This window comes from Somniosus microcephalus, chromosome 34 (genome assembly GCF_052327205.1).
Source record: "Somniosus microcephalus isolate GS21.2 chromosome 34, FLI_Smic_1.0, whole genome shotgun sequence".
NCBI lineage: Eukaryota > Metazoa > Chordata > Chondrichthyes > Squaliformes > Somniosidae > Somniosus > Somniosus microcephalus.
In genome coordinates, this window is record NC_141020.1 from 21,322,887 (window position 1) to 21,341,366 (window position 18,480).

The following is an 18,480-nucleotide window of genomic DNA, read 5'->3' on the forward strand; positions in this document are numbered from 1 at the left end:
CAATTCACACCCACCCGATTTACACCCTCCCATTTACACACCCCCCCGTGCCCCTGATTTACACCCGCCCGATTTACACCCCCGTGCCCCTGACTTACACCCGCCCGATTTACATCCCCCCGTGCCCCTGATTTACACCCGCCCGAGTTACACCCCCACGATTTACACCCTCTCATTAACACCCTCCCATTTACACCCAGCGCGATTTACACCCAGTCCTATTTAAATGCCGCCCGATTTACACCCGGCCCAACCCTGTTTCTTCACTTATGTTTGTGGAACCGCAGTGTGGGGGTGCCTGGCACCATCTTGTTATCACGTCTTTGAGCGGGGTCTCGCCTCTCCGCCCCCCCCCACCACACACACCCTCCTACAATGGCGAAGGTCTGCAGCAGAGTTGCGATTCGCAAGCTCTGACGCATTTTACGCCCCTCACTAGAACCTCTGGCAAACCAGGGGGGGCCTGAGCCAGCGATCCGATCAACGTCCGTTTTCGGGTTTGGCCGTGCCATCGCTGTGCGGCCTGGGTGCGGCCTAAGCATGTGTGGTCATCAATTAAGGACCCTGTGGGGTCGCCAACTCTGCTTGGACATGTTCCTGGAGATTTCCTCACAGGGCCTCCCGCCTCCAACCGCCACGCCCCCTTGCTCCCACCATTGGCCACCCAACCTGTCCACTGTCATGGAGCACCATCTTCCTGCACCAATCGGAAAGCAAATAGCCTTCATTAGCCGATTGGTGAAGGAAGATGGCGCTCCATGACGGTGGACAGGTTGGGCGGCCAATGATGAGACCACATCTTGAGTATTGTATGCAGTTTTGGTCGCCTTATCTGAGGAAGGACGTTCTTGCCATGGAGGGAGTGCAGCGAAGATTCACCAGACTGATACCTGGGGTGGCAGGAAACGTATGAGGAGAGATTGGGTCGATTGGGCTTATACTCGCTGGAGTTTAGAAGAATGAGAGGGGATCTCATTGAAACTTATAAAATTCTAACAGGACTAGACAGACTAGATGCAGGAAGGATGTTCCTGATGGTCGGGGAGTCCAGAACCAGGGGTCACAGTCTAAGGATAAGGGGTAAGCCATTTAGGACTGAGATGAGGAGGAATTTCTTCACCCAGAGAGTGGTGAACCTGTGGAATTCTCTACCACAGAAGGCAGTAGAGGCCAATTCATTAAATATATTCAAGAAGGAGTTGGATATATTTCTTAAGGCTAAAGGGATCAAGGGATATGGGGAGAAAGTAGGGACAGGGTACTGAGTTTGGATGATCAGCCATGATCTCATTAAATGGCAGAGCAGGCTCGAGGGGCCGAATGGCCTACTCCTGCTCCTATCTTCTATGTTTCTATGGACGATTCTTCGCTGTCACTTTTCCCTCATGTCCGATAGTTTTATAACTGACAAACAAAAATGTTCAAAGACATTTTTTTTTAAATGTTTTTAAATGACCCTATGATTTTTCTCTCCCGGGTGTTGCTGGCGGCAATGCCCAGGGGATTAATCTTCAATTCCTGCAGACTCCAGGGCAGTCCTGGAGGCTTGGGAACCCTAAGACATTGGTCTGCTTCTCGATTTTGTCTGCCGTCCTGCGCAATTAGAGGCAATCTCCGCCCACACAGGCAGCTGGGCCGAGTCCACTCTGATGTGCGGCCCCCCCCCCGGCAGCCTTAACAAATACCTTATTTAGTCTTGGATCCAGACACCGTTTTATTCATTATTCATTGCCCCCTTTCGATTAATCGCTGCAGCTTGCACGCAGTGCGCATGCACCTGAACAGCAGACACTCAGTGAGCAAGCTGGTTCCCATCCGCCTTCAAACGTCGAGCCACTGTTCATCAATTTCTCGTCAGACTCTTTGGAGCACTCCTTAAGAATGTCCTGGAGGCAGAGCGAGCATCTCCAGCACGAGTGATTACAGCTGGATTCAGTGGCCCGTTGTCCAAATACAGCCTAATGAGCATCTAATCCATCTGCCATTACCACTGCAAAGCCTCGTTGAGGACCCACTACAGTTGATTCTCATCTCCTCCCTCGCTGCTTCGCTGTTTGACTGGGCTGAGCTTCACAAAGCTCAGCTCTGTCTTAAACACATTTTGCAATTTCCGCCCCCCCTCCCCGTCGTCCCAGTTTTAATCCCCCTTTTTCCCCTCTAACGACAACAAGAACTATAGCGCCTTTAATGTAATAAAACGTCCCAAGGCGCTTCACATGATCGTAATCAGGCAAAACTTTGTCACCGAGTCACCTTAGGTCAGGTGACGAGGTAGGTTTTAAGGAGCATCTTGAGAAGGGAGAGAGAGAGGCGGAGAGGTTTAGGGAGGGAATTCCAGAGCTCGGGGCCCAGGCAGCTGAAGGCACGGCCACCAATGGTGGAGCGATGGAAATCGGGGATGCTCAAGAGGCTGGATTTGGAGGAGCCCAGAGATCTCGGTGGGGTTGCAGGGCTGGAGGAGGTTACAGAGATAGGGAAGGGGGCGAGGCCGTGGAGGGATTTGAAAACAAGGATAACGGAGGCATAATTCACATGCTGGCATGGTGCTACGGGCGGCAGCTGCCCGCCGGCTCATACTTCACCGCACTTTCACGTCTGAGTGAATGCCAGCCGGCTATTCGACCATAAAGGGCATCGCGATCCTGTCCTTGCCCGACATCTGCACACACAACTATTGCCAGTAGAGGTCACTGGTTAGTGATCATATATGTTATATTTGCTATATTATATAAGGTGCAGCACTATCCTGGACATAGGAATGAAGGCTGATAACATAAATGGAATTTAATCTTTCATGTGAGTCTGATTTATGCTGGAAAAAAGTCCCCAGGCCACAGACAGCTGACTGAAAGGTCCATATCCAGTTTTGCAATCCCCCAGTCTTAGAGTCATAGAGTCATAGAGTAATACAGCACGGATAGAGGCCCTTCGGCCCATCGTGTCAATGCCGGCCATCAAGCCCTGTCTAATCTAATCCCATATTCCAGCATTTGGCCCGTAGCCTTGTATGCTATGGCATTTCAAATGCTCATCCAAATGCTTCTTAAATGTTGTGAGGGTTTCTGCCTCCACAACCCTTTCAGGCAGTGAGTTCCAGACTCCAACCACCCTCTGGGTGAAAAAGTTCTTTCTCAAATCCCCTCTAAACCTCCCGCCCTTTACCTTGAATCTATGCCCCCTAGTTATTGACCCCTCTACTAAGGGGAAAAGCTCCTCAGCATCCATCCTATCTATGCCCCTCACAATTTTGTACACCTCAATCATGTCCCCCCTCAGCCTCCTCTGCTCCAAGGAAAACAAACCCAATCTGCCCAGTCTCTCTTCATAGCTGAAGCGCTCCAGCCCTGGTAACATCCTGGTGAACCTCCTCTGCACCCTCTCTAACGCGATCACATCTTTCCTGTAGTGTGGCGACCAGAACTTCCTCAATGATCTCCTCCAACTGTGCCCCCACTCCTCCGACACTGGCACACTCTTTCCTTCCTGCTTCACCAAACCCCCTCCTCTCGGATCCATCCTTAAATCCCTCCACCTTGCCACCTTCCTTGCTGCCTTTAAAGCCTCTGCTTGGACCTCGCTGTTGCCTAAAACTCCAAGAAACACCACTCACAACCCCCGCCCCCCACCCCAACCACAATCTTGCTGTTTTCCCTTTTCCTCCCTCATTGATGTCCACTTTCTCCCTGCACCTGGTAGTGTGTTCAGCAACGTCGCCTGTACTTGAGGAACATAAGCAGCTGTGGTGCATCTGGGTCAATGTCTCATACAAGGCTTCGGCCTACCAAACCTCTGGGAGGTACTCAATGGGGATTCTCCTAGATGTATGCTGTGTCTCATTAAGAATTGCTGTGTACATACGTTATGTCCCTTTAAGAATTGCACTGAATTTATGCGATGTCCCTTTAAGAATTGCACTGTATATATGTTATGTCCCTTTAAGAATTGCACTGAATGTATGCTATGCCCCTTTAAGAATTGCACTGTATATATGTTATGTCCCTTTAAGAATTGCACTGTATATATGTTATGTCCCTTTAAGAATTGCACTGAATGTATGCTATGTTCCTTTAAGAATTGCATGGTATTCTTGTTATGTCCGTTTAACATTTCCACTGGAACTTCTGAAAATTAACATAAGATGGAACTGTTCTGGGCCTTTTCCAGAGTGGAGGAATGTTCCATATTCTGCAAGCCTCCTCTCCAGGAATCCACAGAACATCACACCTGTGAATCGGATATGAAAGGGAGGGGGCGTGGGGAAAGAGGGATTTTGAAAGCTGAGAAAGTCTTTGGTCGCCGACGGGGATACGAGATGGGGCGGGGCGGGGAAAGGTATAATGAAGGCCCAGGACAATGCTCTCCGCTAATGGCAGTAACAGGAGGCCTGCTGCCTGTCATTGACGGAGCAGGAGAACAGACTGCTGTTAAATGCCCCCTATAGAGGGCTGTCTAATGCAAATATTGTTTGCTGCACATAAATGTGTATATACACACGCGCGCACACACACACACAGAACAGACCTGTGTGCAAACAACATTTCATTATAAACCTCTCGCAAAGAGACGGGATGATTCATGACTCTGTTACTCCAGTTGCCAATTCCCAACAGTTTGCCCAGTGCTGCGTGTACTAATCTTCAGGCCTCTCCTAACTCCTTCTCTCTCATTAACTCGAACCTCGATTCCCACTCTACCTGCCCAGTAAGTGAGAGATCACCGCTCCTGTGGATGTTAAATTAAAAATGAGCCTGATTTCCTCGTCTTGTGCCTTTAATTATTCCTCCAATACTTCATTGATTAAGCAGTGAATCCTGATGAAGTTCAAAGCGCCGGGATCCCTGGCGGTTTTTAATCATCGGTGGAGAGGAGCCAGGCTCAACCTACTGCCTGCTTTATCCTCCAGCCACGCTCCCCCCACCATGGCGACCTCTGACACAGGATACTTTTGTATGCTAAATCTTTAATGATCTATAGAGCGAATGTTGAAATATAAACGGGGGAGGGGAGGAAACTCCCAGACCTCTTTGAAAACGCAGAATAATAAAAGCTTCGATTCCAACTCACCCCCACCCCCCCGCCCCGGATTTCTGGGTGAGGCCGTGCTGCCGGCAGTATAACTTGGATCTGTAGCAGCGCCAGGTCCCATGGGACAGCCCGCCACGGAGTTATACTGCAATAGACTGGGGGGGATGGGAGCGCAAGGGATAGGGGAGGGGAGAGAGCGAGAGGGATGGGGGAGGGAGAGGAGGAACGGGGGACAGGAGAGGAGAGCGAGAGGGGGAGGGGAGAGGGGGAGGCGAAGTTAGAGGGGAGAGCGAAGTAGGGGGAGGGGAGAAGGGAGAGTGGGAGGGGAAAGGAGGGAAAAGGAGGGATGGGGAATGGGGAGGGAAGAGGAGAGGGGGGAATGGGGAGGGAAAAGGGGGATGAGGAGGGAAGAGGAGAGCTGGAGAAATTGGGAGGGCAGAGGAGAGGGGGGAATGGGGAGGGAAGAGGGGGGAATGGGGAGGGAAGAGGGGGGAATGGGGAGGGAAGAGGAGAGATGAGGGAATGGGGAGGGAATGGGAGAGATGGGGGAATGGGGAGAGAAGAGGTGGATGGGGAGGGAAGAGGAGAGATGAGGGAATGGGGAGGGAAGAGGGGGGATAGGGAGGGCGGAGGAGAGATGGGGGAATGGGGAGGGAAGAGGGGGGATGGGGAGGGAAGAGGGGGGATGGGGAGGGAAGAGGAGAGATGGAGGAATTGGGAGGGAATGGGAGAGATGGGGGAATGGGGAGAGAAGAGGTGGATGGGGAGGGAAGAGGAGAGATGAGGGAATGGGGAGGGAAGAGGGGGGATGGGGAGGGCGGAGGAGAGATGGGGGAATGGGGAGGGAAGAGGGGGATGGGGAGGGAAGAGGAGAGATGGAATGGGGAGGGAAGAGGGGGATGGGGAGGGAAGAGGAGAGATGGGGGAGGGTGAGGGGAGATTCCTTGGACCTTCTGGGAACGTTATAAGGTGAAGCTGAGGTTTTTATTGGAAAGCTTTGTGAATGTGGAAAAGACAGACTTGCATTTATTCAGCACCTTTCACGACCACCGGACGTCTCAAAGCGCTTTACAGCCAATGAAGTACTTTTGAAGTGGAGTCACTGTTGTAATGTGGGAAACACAGCAGCCAATTTGCGCACAGCAAGCTCCCACAAACAGCAATGTGCCAATGACCAGATAATCTATTTTTAGTGATGTTGGTTGAGGGATAAATATTGGCCAGGACACCGGAGAGGACTCCCCCTGCTCTTCAAAATAGTGCCTTGGGACCTTTTACGTCCACCTGAGAGAGCAGACGGGGCCTCGGTTTAACGTCTCATCTGAAAGATGGCGCCTCCGACAGTGCAGCACTCCCTCAGCACTGCACTGGAGTGTCAGCCTAGATTTACGTGCTCAAGTCCCTGGTAGCTCATTCCCACAGCTCAGTCAGGTACACGGTCGTGTGGTGGGCACCAAACGGGCCCAGCAGCACACAAATTGCTCCACTTCAACTAAATAAACCTGGTCATTTGCGGGAGGGCCCTGGAACCTGCTGGCGTGTTGTCCATACCTGCCTGGTTCACTAACGTCCTTCAGGGAGGGAGCCTGCCACCCTTACCCAGTCTGGGCCCACACCTGACTCCAATCCCACATGAGGTGGTTGGCCTCCTAATGTCCTCTGAAGTGACTCAGCAACTCACTCAGTCGGAGGGTTGCCAATCCACCAGGATTGTCCTGGAGTCTTCGGGGATTCCCGATCAATCTCCCGGACACTGCTGCAAGCAATCCCCAGGAGAAATATCATCTTAGAATCAGACAGCAAGAAGGAGGCCATTCGGCCCATCGTGCTTGTGCCGGCTCTTTGAAAGAGCTCTCCAATTAGTCCCGCTCCCCCCTGCTCTTTCCCCACAGCCCTGCACATTTTTCCTTTTCAAGTATTTATCCAATTCCCTTTTGAAAGTTACGATTGAATTTGGTTCCACCGCCCTTTCAGGCAGCGCGTTCCAGATCACAACAACTCACTACGTAAAAAAAACTCCCCTCATTTGCCCCTGAATTTTCTGCCAATTATCTTCAATCTATGTCCTCTGGTTACCGACCCTCCTGTGAGTGGAAACAGTTCCTACCTATCTACGCTTTCAAAACCCTTCATGATTTTGAACATCTCTGTTCAGTCTCCCCTTAACCTTCTTCACGCTAAGGAGAACAACCCCAGTTTCTCTAGTCCATAGGGGCATTAAAAGAAATTGTGTGATTTTTACATTTTCTTTCAACACTTTTGTTTATTCATAGAATTATAGACGTTTACGGCACAGAAGGAGGCCATTCGGCCCATCGTGACTGTGCCGGCCGACAAAGAGCTCTCCAGCCTAATCCCACTTTCCAGCTCTCGGTCCGTAGCCCTGTAGGTTACGGCACTTCAGGCGCATATCCAAGTACTTTTTAAATGTGATGAGGGTTTCTGCCTCGACCACTCTTTCAGGCAGTGAGTTCCAGACCCCCACCACCCTCTGGGTGAAAACATTTCTCCTCAACTCCCCTCTAATCCTTCGACCAATTACTTTAAATCTATGCCCCCCTGGTTATTGACCTCTCTGCTCAGGAAATAGGCCCTTCCTATTAGTTATAAAAATATTAGAGGCGGGTGAAAAAAGCTGCATGATCGGGCAGGGTGGTTGGAGGAGAGAGGTGAGGTGATGAAACCGGAATAGCTCCGACCAGAGTTGGCGACCCTGCCCAGTTGTAAACTCAAGCTCTACAGAAGCAGGTCCATTGCCACCTTCTCGTGGCAATGGGGGATGGGCATCGAGTGGCAGCTTTACCCAGAATCACCACATCCTGTGAACAATTTTTTTTTTAAACTGCTTAAAGCTCCCCATGAGGAAGCAGAGCTCTGCACAGATACACACCACCCTCGACCTTAAGTGGCGGCCGTGGCTCAGTGGGTAGCACTCTCACCTCTGCAATCGGAAGGTCGTGGGTTCAATTCCCGCTCCAGACACTTGGACGCACAATCCAGGCTGACATTCCCAGTGCTGCACTGCCGGAGGTGCTGTCTTTCGGATGAAACGTTAAATGGGGTCTTTATGTCCTGAGTGGACATAAAGACCCCATGGCACTATTTCATAGAATCATAGAAAGTTTACAGCACGGAAGGAGGCCATTTTGGCCCATCGTGTCCGCGCCGGCCAACAAAGAGCTATCCAGCCTAATCCCACTTCCCAGCTCTTGGTCCGTAGCCCTGCAGGTTAGAACATCCCAAGGGCACATCCAAGTACTTTTTAAATGTGGTTAGGGTTCCTGCCTCTACCACCCTTTCAGGCAGTGAGTTCCAGACCCCCACAACCCTCTGGGTGAAGAAATATCCCCTCTAAACCTTTCCACCAATTACTTTAAATCTGTGCCCCCTGGTTTTTGACACCTCTGCTAAGGGAAATAGGTCCTTTCTCTCCACTCTATCTAGGCCCCTCATAATTTTATACACCTCAATAAGGAACCATTTTGAAGAAGAGCAATGTCCTGGGATCAATATTTATCCCTCATTCAACATCACTAAAACAGATTATCTGGTCGCTATCACGTTGCTGTTTGTGGGAGCTTGCTGTGCGCAAACTGGCTGCCGCGTTTCCTACATTACAACTGTGACCACACTTCATTGGCTGCAAAGTGCTTTGGGACGTCCTGAAGTCGTGAAAGGTGCTATAGAAATGCAAAATCTTTCTCCCAACCCATCGAGTTTGACGTGGAACCGGCCAGTATAGATCGAGTACTGCCGGGCTGGAATCGATTCGGTTGCAGCTATTGTCTGACTGGTAGTGGGCACAGCCTTAGACTGGATGTGAACAGGTATCTAAACGTTCAGCATCACTGACTGATATTGTGATGTTATTGTACAATATTCATGCTGGGGGGATTGGATGGTGCAATGATGCAATGGTTGAAATACCAGGGTGTTGGATCAAGTCCAGCCCAGACTGATAAACGTCTGCTCTCTCTGCCAGCTGTAAGCGGTCCAAGGTGAAATGGGTTTAGTAATCCCCGCCCAGTTCCTCGTGGCATCTGCCCGCTGCACCAAACTGGCAGTAAATTGGCATCTCATTTGGGAAAGGTCACAGGTCAGCAGCTGCAGTATGGAGGGAGTTTAGGGTTGAGGCGTGCTGTCAGGAGGGAGCGCGATTTATGGGACCGCCTTGATGGACCACTTGTTCCCCTCCTGTTCTTTTGCATACGCTGCATACCTGACCTGGGAATGCTTGACACTGTACCCTTAACCTCTGACCTCACAGGTCAAGGTGTCCTATCAACAAGGTGAATGCGATTACTGCTTTGCAAACACTCCCGAGTCTGCATCCTGCTTGTTTCTTACTTGGAGGAAATTGTATTTCTCTACAGAAAATAATCTGGTGCCTGACAAGGGCCTACCCTTCGAAAACCTTGCAACATTCGAGCCACTCCGCCTTAAACAGTCACCGGTCTTAATACATTCCTGTTCTAGACGTAGAGAAAATGTTTCCACTTGTGGGGGGAGACCAAGACTAGGGACCATAAATATAAGATAATCATTAATAAATCCAATCGGGAATTCAGGAGAACCCTCTTTACCCAGAGAGTGGAGAGAATGTGGAACTCGCTGCCACAGGGAGTGGTTGAGGCGAATAGCAGAGATACATTTAAGGGGAAGCTGGATAAACACATGAGGGAGAAAGGAATCGAAGGTTATGCTGATAGGCTGAGATGAAGAGGGGTGGGAGGAGGCTCGTGTGGAGCATAAACACCGGCACAGACCAGTTGGGCCGAATGGCCTGTTTCTGTGCTGTACATTCAGTGTAATTCCATAACATATGAAAAGAATCAGGAGGTTCTGTCGGAAAATTCAGCCCTGCTGCAACTGCCCGATGCACGAAAATACAAATATTAAACTCCATATCCACTGTAACCTGGGTTGTAACTGCTATAACCTTGATTCCAGTACCCAATGCAGAGAAAATACAAATACTTAGGTGCCTGGGACCTCTGCTCCTGAAGGTATTGACTCTTGTTGGGGGTCTGGATGCTGATCATCCCTTGCTCAAGCGGCCATTCTTCCGGCATGACTATTCGACTGCACGAGGCCTCGCCGCCAAGCCAAATTGTAAAGTCCCGAGGCAGTTGGCGGTTAACAATCGGGGACCTTGCCCCGGGGAGGGGCTCCGAGGCCGATTGGAGCACCTCCCACCACAGCCCAGACTGAGGTGAGCTAACGGATACAGGGGGTCGAAGGCGGAACCTTCCCAGCCTGGGTGGCTTCAGTGCCGTGCAGGGTGCTTCATTTTAAACGGATTTAGGGTGGAGCGAAATGTATCGCGGCCGCTTATCGAATGTGCTCGTGGTTGAATAGCCGCTTGGCCAGCAGTTTTGGAAAGCCCGACCAGTATTTTTTTTCTGGTGATGATGTCACCGCAAATCTAACCAAACACGCGGGCCTGCGCAGAGAGTGAGCTACCTTGTTCACTGCAGTTGTCTCCACTGTGTGATGCGAGCCCGCCACTGGAGGGCCCGGGCGTGCCTGAATGTGTGGACCCCGTGTCGTCGTGGTCTCGGTTCCAGTGGTTCTGTGAAGAGAAAAGGGGACCGTTCACTCAACATCCGATCAGCAAAAGAGGCGGAGCCAGTTGGTAAAAATGGTGGGGCCCGTCGGTAAAGACAGCAGGACCAGTCAGTAAAAGGAACGGGGCGGAGTCAGTCGGCAAAGGAGGTTGGGGGTCAGTCGGTAAAGGAGGTCGGGGGTCAGTCGGTAAAGGAGGTCGGGGGGGTCAGTCGGTAAAGGAGGTCAGTCGGTAAAGGAGGCGGAGTCCGTTGGTAAAGTAGGCAGGGCCTGGCGCTAAGGAAGGAGGAGCCAGTCGGTAAAGGAGGTGGAGCTTGTCAGTAAAGGAGGAGGAGCCATTTGATGAAGGAGGCGGGCCAGTATGAAAGGAGGCGGGGCTAGTCAGTACAGGAGGCGTGGCCAGTTGGGAAAGGAGGCGGGGCCAGTGTGCTCGACACTCTGAGACTGGAGGTGGAAAGGAAAGATACAATTTCGAGAGTAAGTGGGACGAGTTCAGCAGGTCCAAAATACTAATTTAGCAATAGGGACCTGAGCCTGTGGGTGTGACAGTACTGTTCTTATATAACCCCAGCCCCGCCTCTTTGTTCCAGTCACGCTATAACATAAATTATTATCGTTATCCACAGTGCACAGCAAGTTTCAATTTGGTCAGCCAGGTATCTGACCCAAGGGAAGCATAGATATCAGCCACTCATCCTCTGACCTACCGAGATCCAGGGGTCAGGCAGAGTGACAGCTCCACTGGGTCTATGGTTCAGTGGATGTAATACAGATCACCCAGGGACTGTGTAGACTAAACCTCATGAACAAGTTTGCAGTGTGGGCATTGTTCCTTCAGCGACTGAAGTGTTGGTGCTCTCTCATTATTGTTATACCGGAGGAGCTAAAATCTGCCAAATTGATTTCCTATTGTTGCCTAACTTTTATCTTTAATAACCCTCATTTATAGTTTGTGTCCAAGTATCAGAGCTGGTGGAGTTTATTCTTCACATCCTGAAGGCAATGTTTCTCCTGCAACCGACCTCTCTGAGACCGATGATCTGGTCATTGTCACATTACTCTTTGTGGGATCTTGCTGTGCGCAAATTGGCTGCGGCATTTCCGACATTACCACAGCGACTACACTTCAAAAATGAATTCATTGGCTGCAAAGCGCTTTGGGACGTCCTGAGGTCGTGAGAGGCGCGACAGAAATGTGAGTCTTTCTTTACTCGCTCACAGACGCGCAGTACACATTCCTGCACAGCAAGAAGACGCGTACTACACCGATAGAAACACTGATCAGCACTTGCTGCTGCCTTTACGTCGGGATTTCTTCCCATTTTGCCACAAGCCGCAGCCTCACCAACAAAGTGAACCTGGGGACGAGAGGCAAAGTGCTCCAGAGATTGGCCCTCTTCAACGCACACAGTGATTATTTGTCTAATCACCCATCAGAAGTTATGATTCATTGATCCGATCGTTAGCAAAGGTCTCCTGCAACTTCCAAAGAAATGTTCGTTCTGTGAGTCAGGAAGCTCGTTCCCCCAACTCAGTCAGGGCCACACTCAGTCCCTCGAGCCTGTCCCGTCATTCAATTAGATCATGGCTGATCTGTTTCTGAACTCCATCTCCCTGCCTTGATAGCAACAAAGACTTGCATTTCTATAGCGCCTTTCACAACCTCAGGACATCCCAAAGCGCTTTACAGTCAATGAAGTACTTTTTGAAGTGTAGTCACTGTTGTAATGTGGGAAACACGGCAGCCAATTTGTGCACAGCAAGCTCCCACAAACAGCAATGTGATAATGACCAGATAATCTGCTTTTTTTAGTGATGTTGGTTGAGGGATAATTATTGGCCAGGACACCGGGGAGAACTCCCCCATCTCTTCTTCCAAATAGTGCCGTGGGATCTTTTACGTCCACCTAAGAGAGCGGACGGGGCCTCGATTTAACATCTGAAAAACGGCACCTCCGACAGTGCAGCACTCCCTCAGTACTGCACTGGAGTGTCAGGCTGGATTATGGGTTCAAGTCACTGGAGTTGCACTTGCACCCACGGCCTTCTCAATCAGAGGCGAGAGTGCTACTCACTGAGCAACAGCCTTGGTTCCATAACCCTTAATACCCTTGCCTAACAAAAATCTGCCAATCTCAGTTTTTAAATTTTCAATTGCTCCCCCACAGTGCAACCAGCTTTTTGGGGGAGAGAGTTCCAGATTTCCACGACCCCTTTGTGTGAAGAAGTGCTTCCTGACATCACCCCTGCACGGCCCAGCACTCATTTTCAGCTAATGCCCCCTTGTTCTGGACTCTCCTCACCATCGGTCTCAGATGAGTCTGATGTATTGGTAACGCTCTGCTATTTATTGGATGCTCGCAGGCTGATCGAGAGCAAGCCCCACACGATTCCAATTTAACTACAATTGAGACGGACACTTTAACAGGACTGTGGGGACACCAAGGGGACCAGGGGCACTGCAAGTGGTGTCTCCTTGAAATTTAGAAAATGTATCCGGTAAACTGGACACAAGTAACAAATCCATGGGTCAACTTAGGTTGTACCCCTTGAGAGATCAGGAGGTTAGGGGTTGACCTTGATTTGAAATTTAAGCAATCATTAAAATGAAGTCTGATGGTATCGATTGTATTGGCTCAGTCATTGGTGACCCAACCAACTCGTAAACACCTAAGAAAGGTCAAGGATGAGAAAAAGTCATTCGATCCATTGAAGCCCATCCCTCTCATATTCTAACTTCACTCATCAAAGCTCATCTCTCTAGTACCCTAACTTGCCCATCAAAGCTCATCTCTCTAGTACCCTAACTCTCCCATCAAAGCTCATCTCTAGTACCCTAACTCGCCCATCAAAGCTCATCTCTCTAGTACCCTAACTCTCCCATCAAAGCTCATCTCTCTAGTACCCTAACTCTCCCATCAAAGCTCATCTCTCTAGTACCCTAACTCTCCCATTAAAGCTCATCTCTCTAGTACCCTAACTCTCCCATCAAAGCTCATCTCTCTAGTTACCCTAACTCTCCCATCAAAGCTCATCTCTCTAGTACTCTAACTCTCCCATCAAAGCTCATCTCTCTAGTTACCCTAACTCTCCCATCAAAGCTCATCTCTCTAGTACTCTAACTCTCCCATTAAAGCTCATCTCTCTAGTACCCTAACTCTCCCATCAAAGCTCATCTCTCTAGTTACCCTAACTCTCCCATCAAAGCTCATCTCTCTAGTTACCCTAACTCTCCCATCAAAGCTCATCTCTCTAGTACTCTAACTCGCCAATCGAAGCTCATCTCTCGATTCGAGAGCTATTTCAGCACAGCGCCCTCTACAGGGAATCTGTGAATAACTGTGTGTCTCCTTAACCAATCTGATTGAAGAATCTTTAAGGATCCGCACAGAGTCTGAACCAGGAAGTATCGTTAGAATATTGAATTCAATGCCAAATCATGTTCAGGAAGTGAAATAAAAAGAGACGGAAAGAAAGATTGGATTAAGAGAGAGATAAAAGAGAAAGAAAAAGCAAAAAAAAATAATTTTACATTTTTTTTTAAATATCCAACAATCAGTAAAATGTAAAGGAATGAGACTCCACACTTGTAAAAGTTAGTTTTCAGTGCCAGAGAGGTTGTTTGGCAATAATTAAGAATTATCACACCATTAAAAGGGTACGTACACTGGAATGGCCAAGCCCTAACTTTTTCTGCCGAGTTTCGTGTGTATATATCGAGTAAATACAGCAACTTCACACCGTTCCATGTGTTTTGATGCCGAGTCTCTCAGCGAAATATTGTTATCGCGCAGCTTCTGGAGGAGTTGGGCATCTTGGACAGGGTTAGGGAATATATTTTAATAACATCGATTTTAATATGATTAAACTAATGATTTAAAGAAATCTGATTATGCTTAAGCTGACCACGTGCCAAAGGATGGTGTGATGTATCAGATCCAATCACAGCTGGTAACGTCACATCGGCTGACTTAAAAACTGAGAACAACTTCCGGATTTCCGCGTTTAACTGCGCATGTGCGGACGCCGGAAGTTGCTGTCCGATTTACTCGTTAATAATGGTGAGCGCCGATAGCCTCACCGTTATTTTTACCGCAAAATGCAGGCACATTATTTTTAGTGAGGAGTGTGAATCTTGAACTATGATCCAACATTTCATTAGGAAACACAGGGCTCCACTCGGCTAAGTGCAATTTCTTCTACCTCGACCAACGGATAATCATGTCTCGTAAGAAGGTCCAACATAAAACCTCTCTTACCCTTGAGATTGACCATCCCCATTCGCAGCTCCCTGCTACAACCCTCACCCCATCAGACCAAACCTGCCTATCATCCGTTCCCTGGTACAGTACACCCCGGCATAATTGTCAGAATTACGTTCTACTTAATCCAGGTTTATTGTGGTGGAGACTTGGGGCTGGATTTTCATTGGGCCGTGGAGGCGGGATTGGAGGCATGTGGGGGGTTTAAAATCCTGAAATCGGGGGTCCCGACCCCATCCCGCACCCAACCCGCCTCCATGCCAGTTTCAAAGGAGGCGGGTACCCACCCTGCACTGGGACCCGCCTACCCGAGGCGGGAAGGGGATTAGTGCCAATTAACTGCCTGTTAACAGGTAGTTAGCAGGCAGTTTTTAGCCCAATCCCTATTTTCATTGTTGAAATGTGGGATTCCCGACGGCTCCAAACCACGCCAAGTTAGCGAGGCGGGCCATCGGGATGAAAGGCTTGGAGAGTTTGAGATGTCCGGTGTTCAGGTGAGTGATGGGCGCATGAGTGCAGAGGTAAGTGTGTTTGGTCTGTGTAAAGTGTTTAAAGAAGTTCTACTAACCTTTACTTACCTTTACAGCCTTCCTTCCTTCAGGTCTCAGGAGTCCCTCATCTCACCGGCACAGAAAGCAGAATGGCCGCGATCTGTCAAAATCTGCAGCATTCGGCTTTCTGTTCCGGGGAGATCTCTAAATCATCGTGAGAGGAAGGAATTAACCTGGAGTACAGATTGTCAGTGTTTGACAGCTTCAAACAGCTGTGAAACGCTGATATTTCATCTGTCAAAAGGTCTTGACAGATGAAATTTCAATCTGTGACGTCACCTGTTGCCGGGTGGACTTAATTGGCCTGCTGAGCCCGCTGGGCAGACTCAACAAGGTTAATCAAGCCTAAATCGCATGGGTTGGCTAGAACTCGATGGAGGCGGGACTACAACCCCAAAAGTTGTAGTCCCGCCTCCTACCTGCCTCCTCAGTGAAAATCCAGCCCTAGTTCTTTTCTACCAGACAGTTTGCACAAATCCCAAGTATTCTGCTATTTATCACTACAGAATCTGGCTACTGTGAGGTTATAATAGAAAGACAATCTGTAGTTTCTGATCCCTATCTCCGTGTGCAAATATATTCTAATTATTAAAAAACTGTAATCTTGTGCTTTAAATAAAATACATTTTTTTCCTGAGTGAATTATATTTTTTGTGCTCCTCCAATTCTGGCCTCTTGCGCATCCTCGATTTTAATCGCTCCACCACCGTGCCTTCAGCTGCCTGGACCCTAGGCTCTGGAATTCCCTCCCATAACCCCTCAACCTCTCTCTTCCTTTAAGACACTCCTTAAAACCCACCCTGTACTAATTTCTCCTTATGTGGCTCGGTGTCAAATTTTGTTTGATAATCGCTCCTGTGAAGCGCCTTGGGACATTTTACTGCATTAAAGGCGCTATATAAATGTAAGTTAGACAGGCAAACCATGCAGAAACACACACGTGCGCATATGTATTACAGATACGGATAGACAGATATGTGCGCGCACACACACATAAATACACACGCCCGCATACGCACACACCCCTGCCTCAACTGCCTGATTAACACCCTACCTCCCATCCAATGTGTCCGGGATCACAAGCCTCTCGTCAGCCATTTTACAGGGTGGTCTCCCTGTAGATGGCGGCCATTTTACAGAGTGGTCTCCCCGGAGATAGCGGCCATTTTACAGAGTGGTCTCCCCGTAGATGGCGGCCATTTTACAGAGTGGTCTCCCTAGAGATAGCGGCCATTTTACAGGGTGGTCTCCCCAGAGATAGCGCCCATTTTACAGGGTGGTCTCCCTGGCGATAGCGCCCATTTTACAGAGTAGTCTCCCCAGAGTTAGCGCCCATTTTATAGAGCGGTCTCCCCAGAGATAGCGGCCATTTTACAGAGTGGTCTCCCCAGAGATAGCGCCCATTTTACAAGGTGGTCTCCCTGGCGATAGTGGCCATTTTACAGAGTGGTCTCCCCAGAGATAGTGGCCATTTTACAGGGTGGTCTCCCCAGAGATAGTGGCCATTTTACAGGGTGGTCTCCCTGGGAAAAAGCGGACATTTTTCAGGTTAAGAACAGCAGAGGCCTATGGGAATGAGCGCCACGGAATAGTTTATGATAATATAGAGATGAGTGGGCCCACAGAGGAACAGAAAATAATTAAAGAAGAAAATGACAAACGCATTACATGAAAGAAAAAGCCCAAATCATAAAGAAAAACAAACAATATTTCTCAGCAGTAGAATGGATGTAGTTGGATATTATTTTAATTATAAAAAAGAATAATTGGCGGATTTGGAGCTGCCCAGAGCCACTACATTGCTGAAAGGGGCTTAATAATTGTTTGACTTTTTTTCCTTTGCAGCTAATCCCTTTATACATTGATATGTTTCACATACAAATTCATATCATACAGGCAGCCTGAGGGCTGTAATGAGTGCTCAGTTTATTGAGTCTAATTAGGAATTATATACAGTGCTTGGCTTCCTCTTACAGCAATAACAGAGTGATCCATTTCGTATTGGGTCAACGCCTTGCCACTTTAACCTCTGTAAATAGGTGGAAACTCAGTTCTACGCGTGACCCTCTCGTTAACCCGGATGCAATACCTCTGAGCTCAGTTAATCAAGGCTTTTCACAGCTCAACACAGGGCCCCATCAAAGCCCGAATGAAACGAGGCCGCAGGCTTGCCGTAACTTCTGCTATGCTGTCGGTGCAATCGGTTGGGGCGCTGCTCTTCTCCGCGCTGTAAACATGGGCGGGCAAGAGTGGGATGGGAGTCCTCTCCTCTGCTCTCGATTTTCAGCTTGCTCCTCAACGCTGTTTGGGATGGTGGATATCTCAGTGCAGTAACCACGGCAATGGTTGCACATCACCTGAGGCTGTGTAGAAGGCCTGGTAGTGTAGTGGGCTTTCTGTGCTTAGGGAAGACAATAGAGAGGCACTGAAGTGTCGACCGTGGCTCAGTGGGTAGCACTCTCGCCTCTGAGTCAGAAGTTTGTGGGTTCAGAGTCCCACTCCAGAGACTTGAGCACAAAAATCTAGGCTGACACTCCAGTGCACTACTGAGGGAGTGCTGCACTGTCGGAGGTGCCGTCTTTCTATGAGGTGCTAAACCGAGGCCCCGTCTGCTCTCTCAGGCAGATGTAGCCGAATAGTGGCACTATTTTAAAGAAGAGCAAGGGAGTTCTCCTCGGTGTCCTGACCAATATTTATCCCCTCAGCCAACACAGCTAAAACAGATTATCTGGTCATTATCACATTGCTGTCTGTGGGAGCTAACCAGGATTTGACTCAGCGACGATGAAGGAACGTTCACTCCCTCCACCGTGGCTGCTGTGTGTACCATCTACAAGATGCACTGCAGCAACTCGCCAAGGCTTCTTCGACAGCACCTCCCAAACCCCTGACCAATACCACCTAGAAGGACAAGGGCAGTAGCTGAGTAGGAACACCACCACCTGCAGGTTCCCCTCACATGCCATCTTCACTTGGACATATAACCCTGTCAAGCCCCTTAAGAATTTTATGTTGCAATTAGATCAGCTCTCATTCTTCTAAACTCTAAGGAATATAGGCCTAGTCTACTCAATCTC

General features: G+C 49.2%; 1 protein-coding gene across 5 annotated transcripts in view; it reads right to left on the bottom strand.

Moving 5' to 3' along the window:
• Nucleotides 1–18,480, bottom strand: part of LOC147096872 (homeobox protein Meis1-like) — a 639,590-nt gene that overhangs the window by 62,349 nt on the left and 558,761 nt on the right. For all 5 annotated transcript variants that reach the window (XM_085973574.1, XM_085973575.1, XM_085973579.1 and 2 more), the window contains exon 7: nt 10,489–10,597. In XM_085973574.1, coding sequence (XP_085829700.1) covers nt 10,489–10,597 — 109 coding nt within the window. The remainder of the gene's footprint in view (nt 1–10,488; nt 10,598–18,480) is intronic.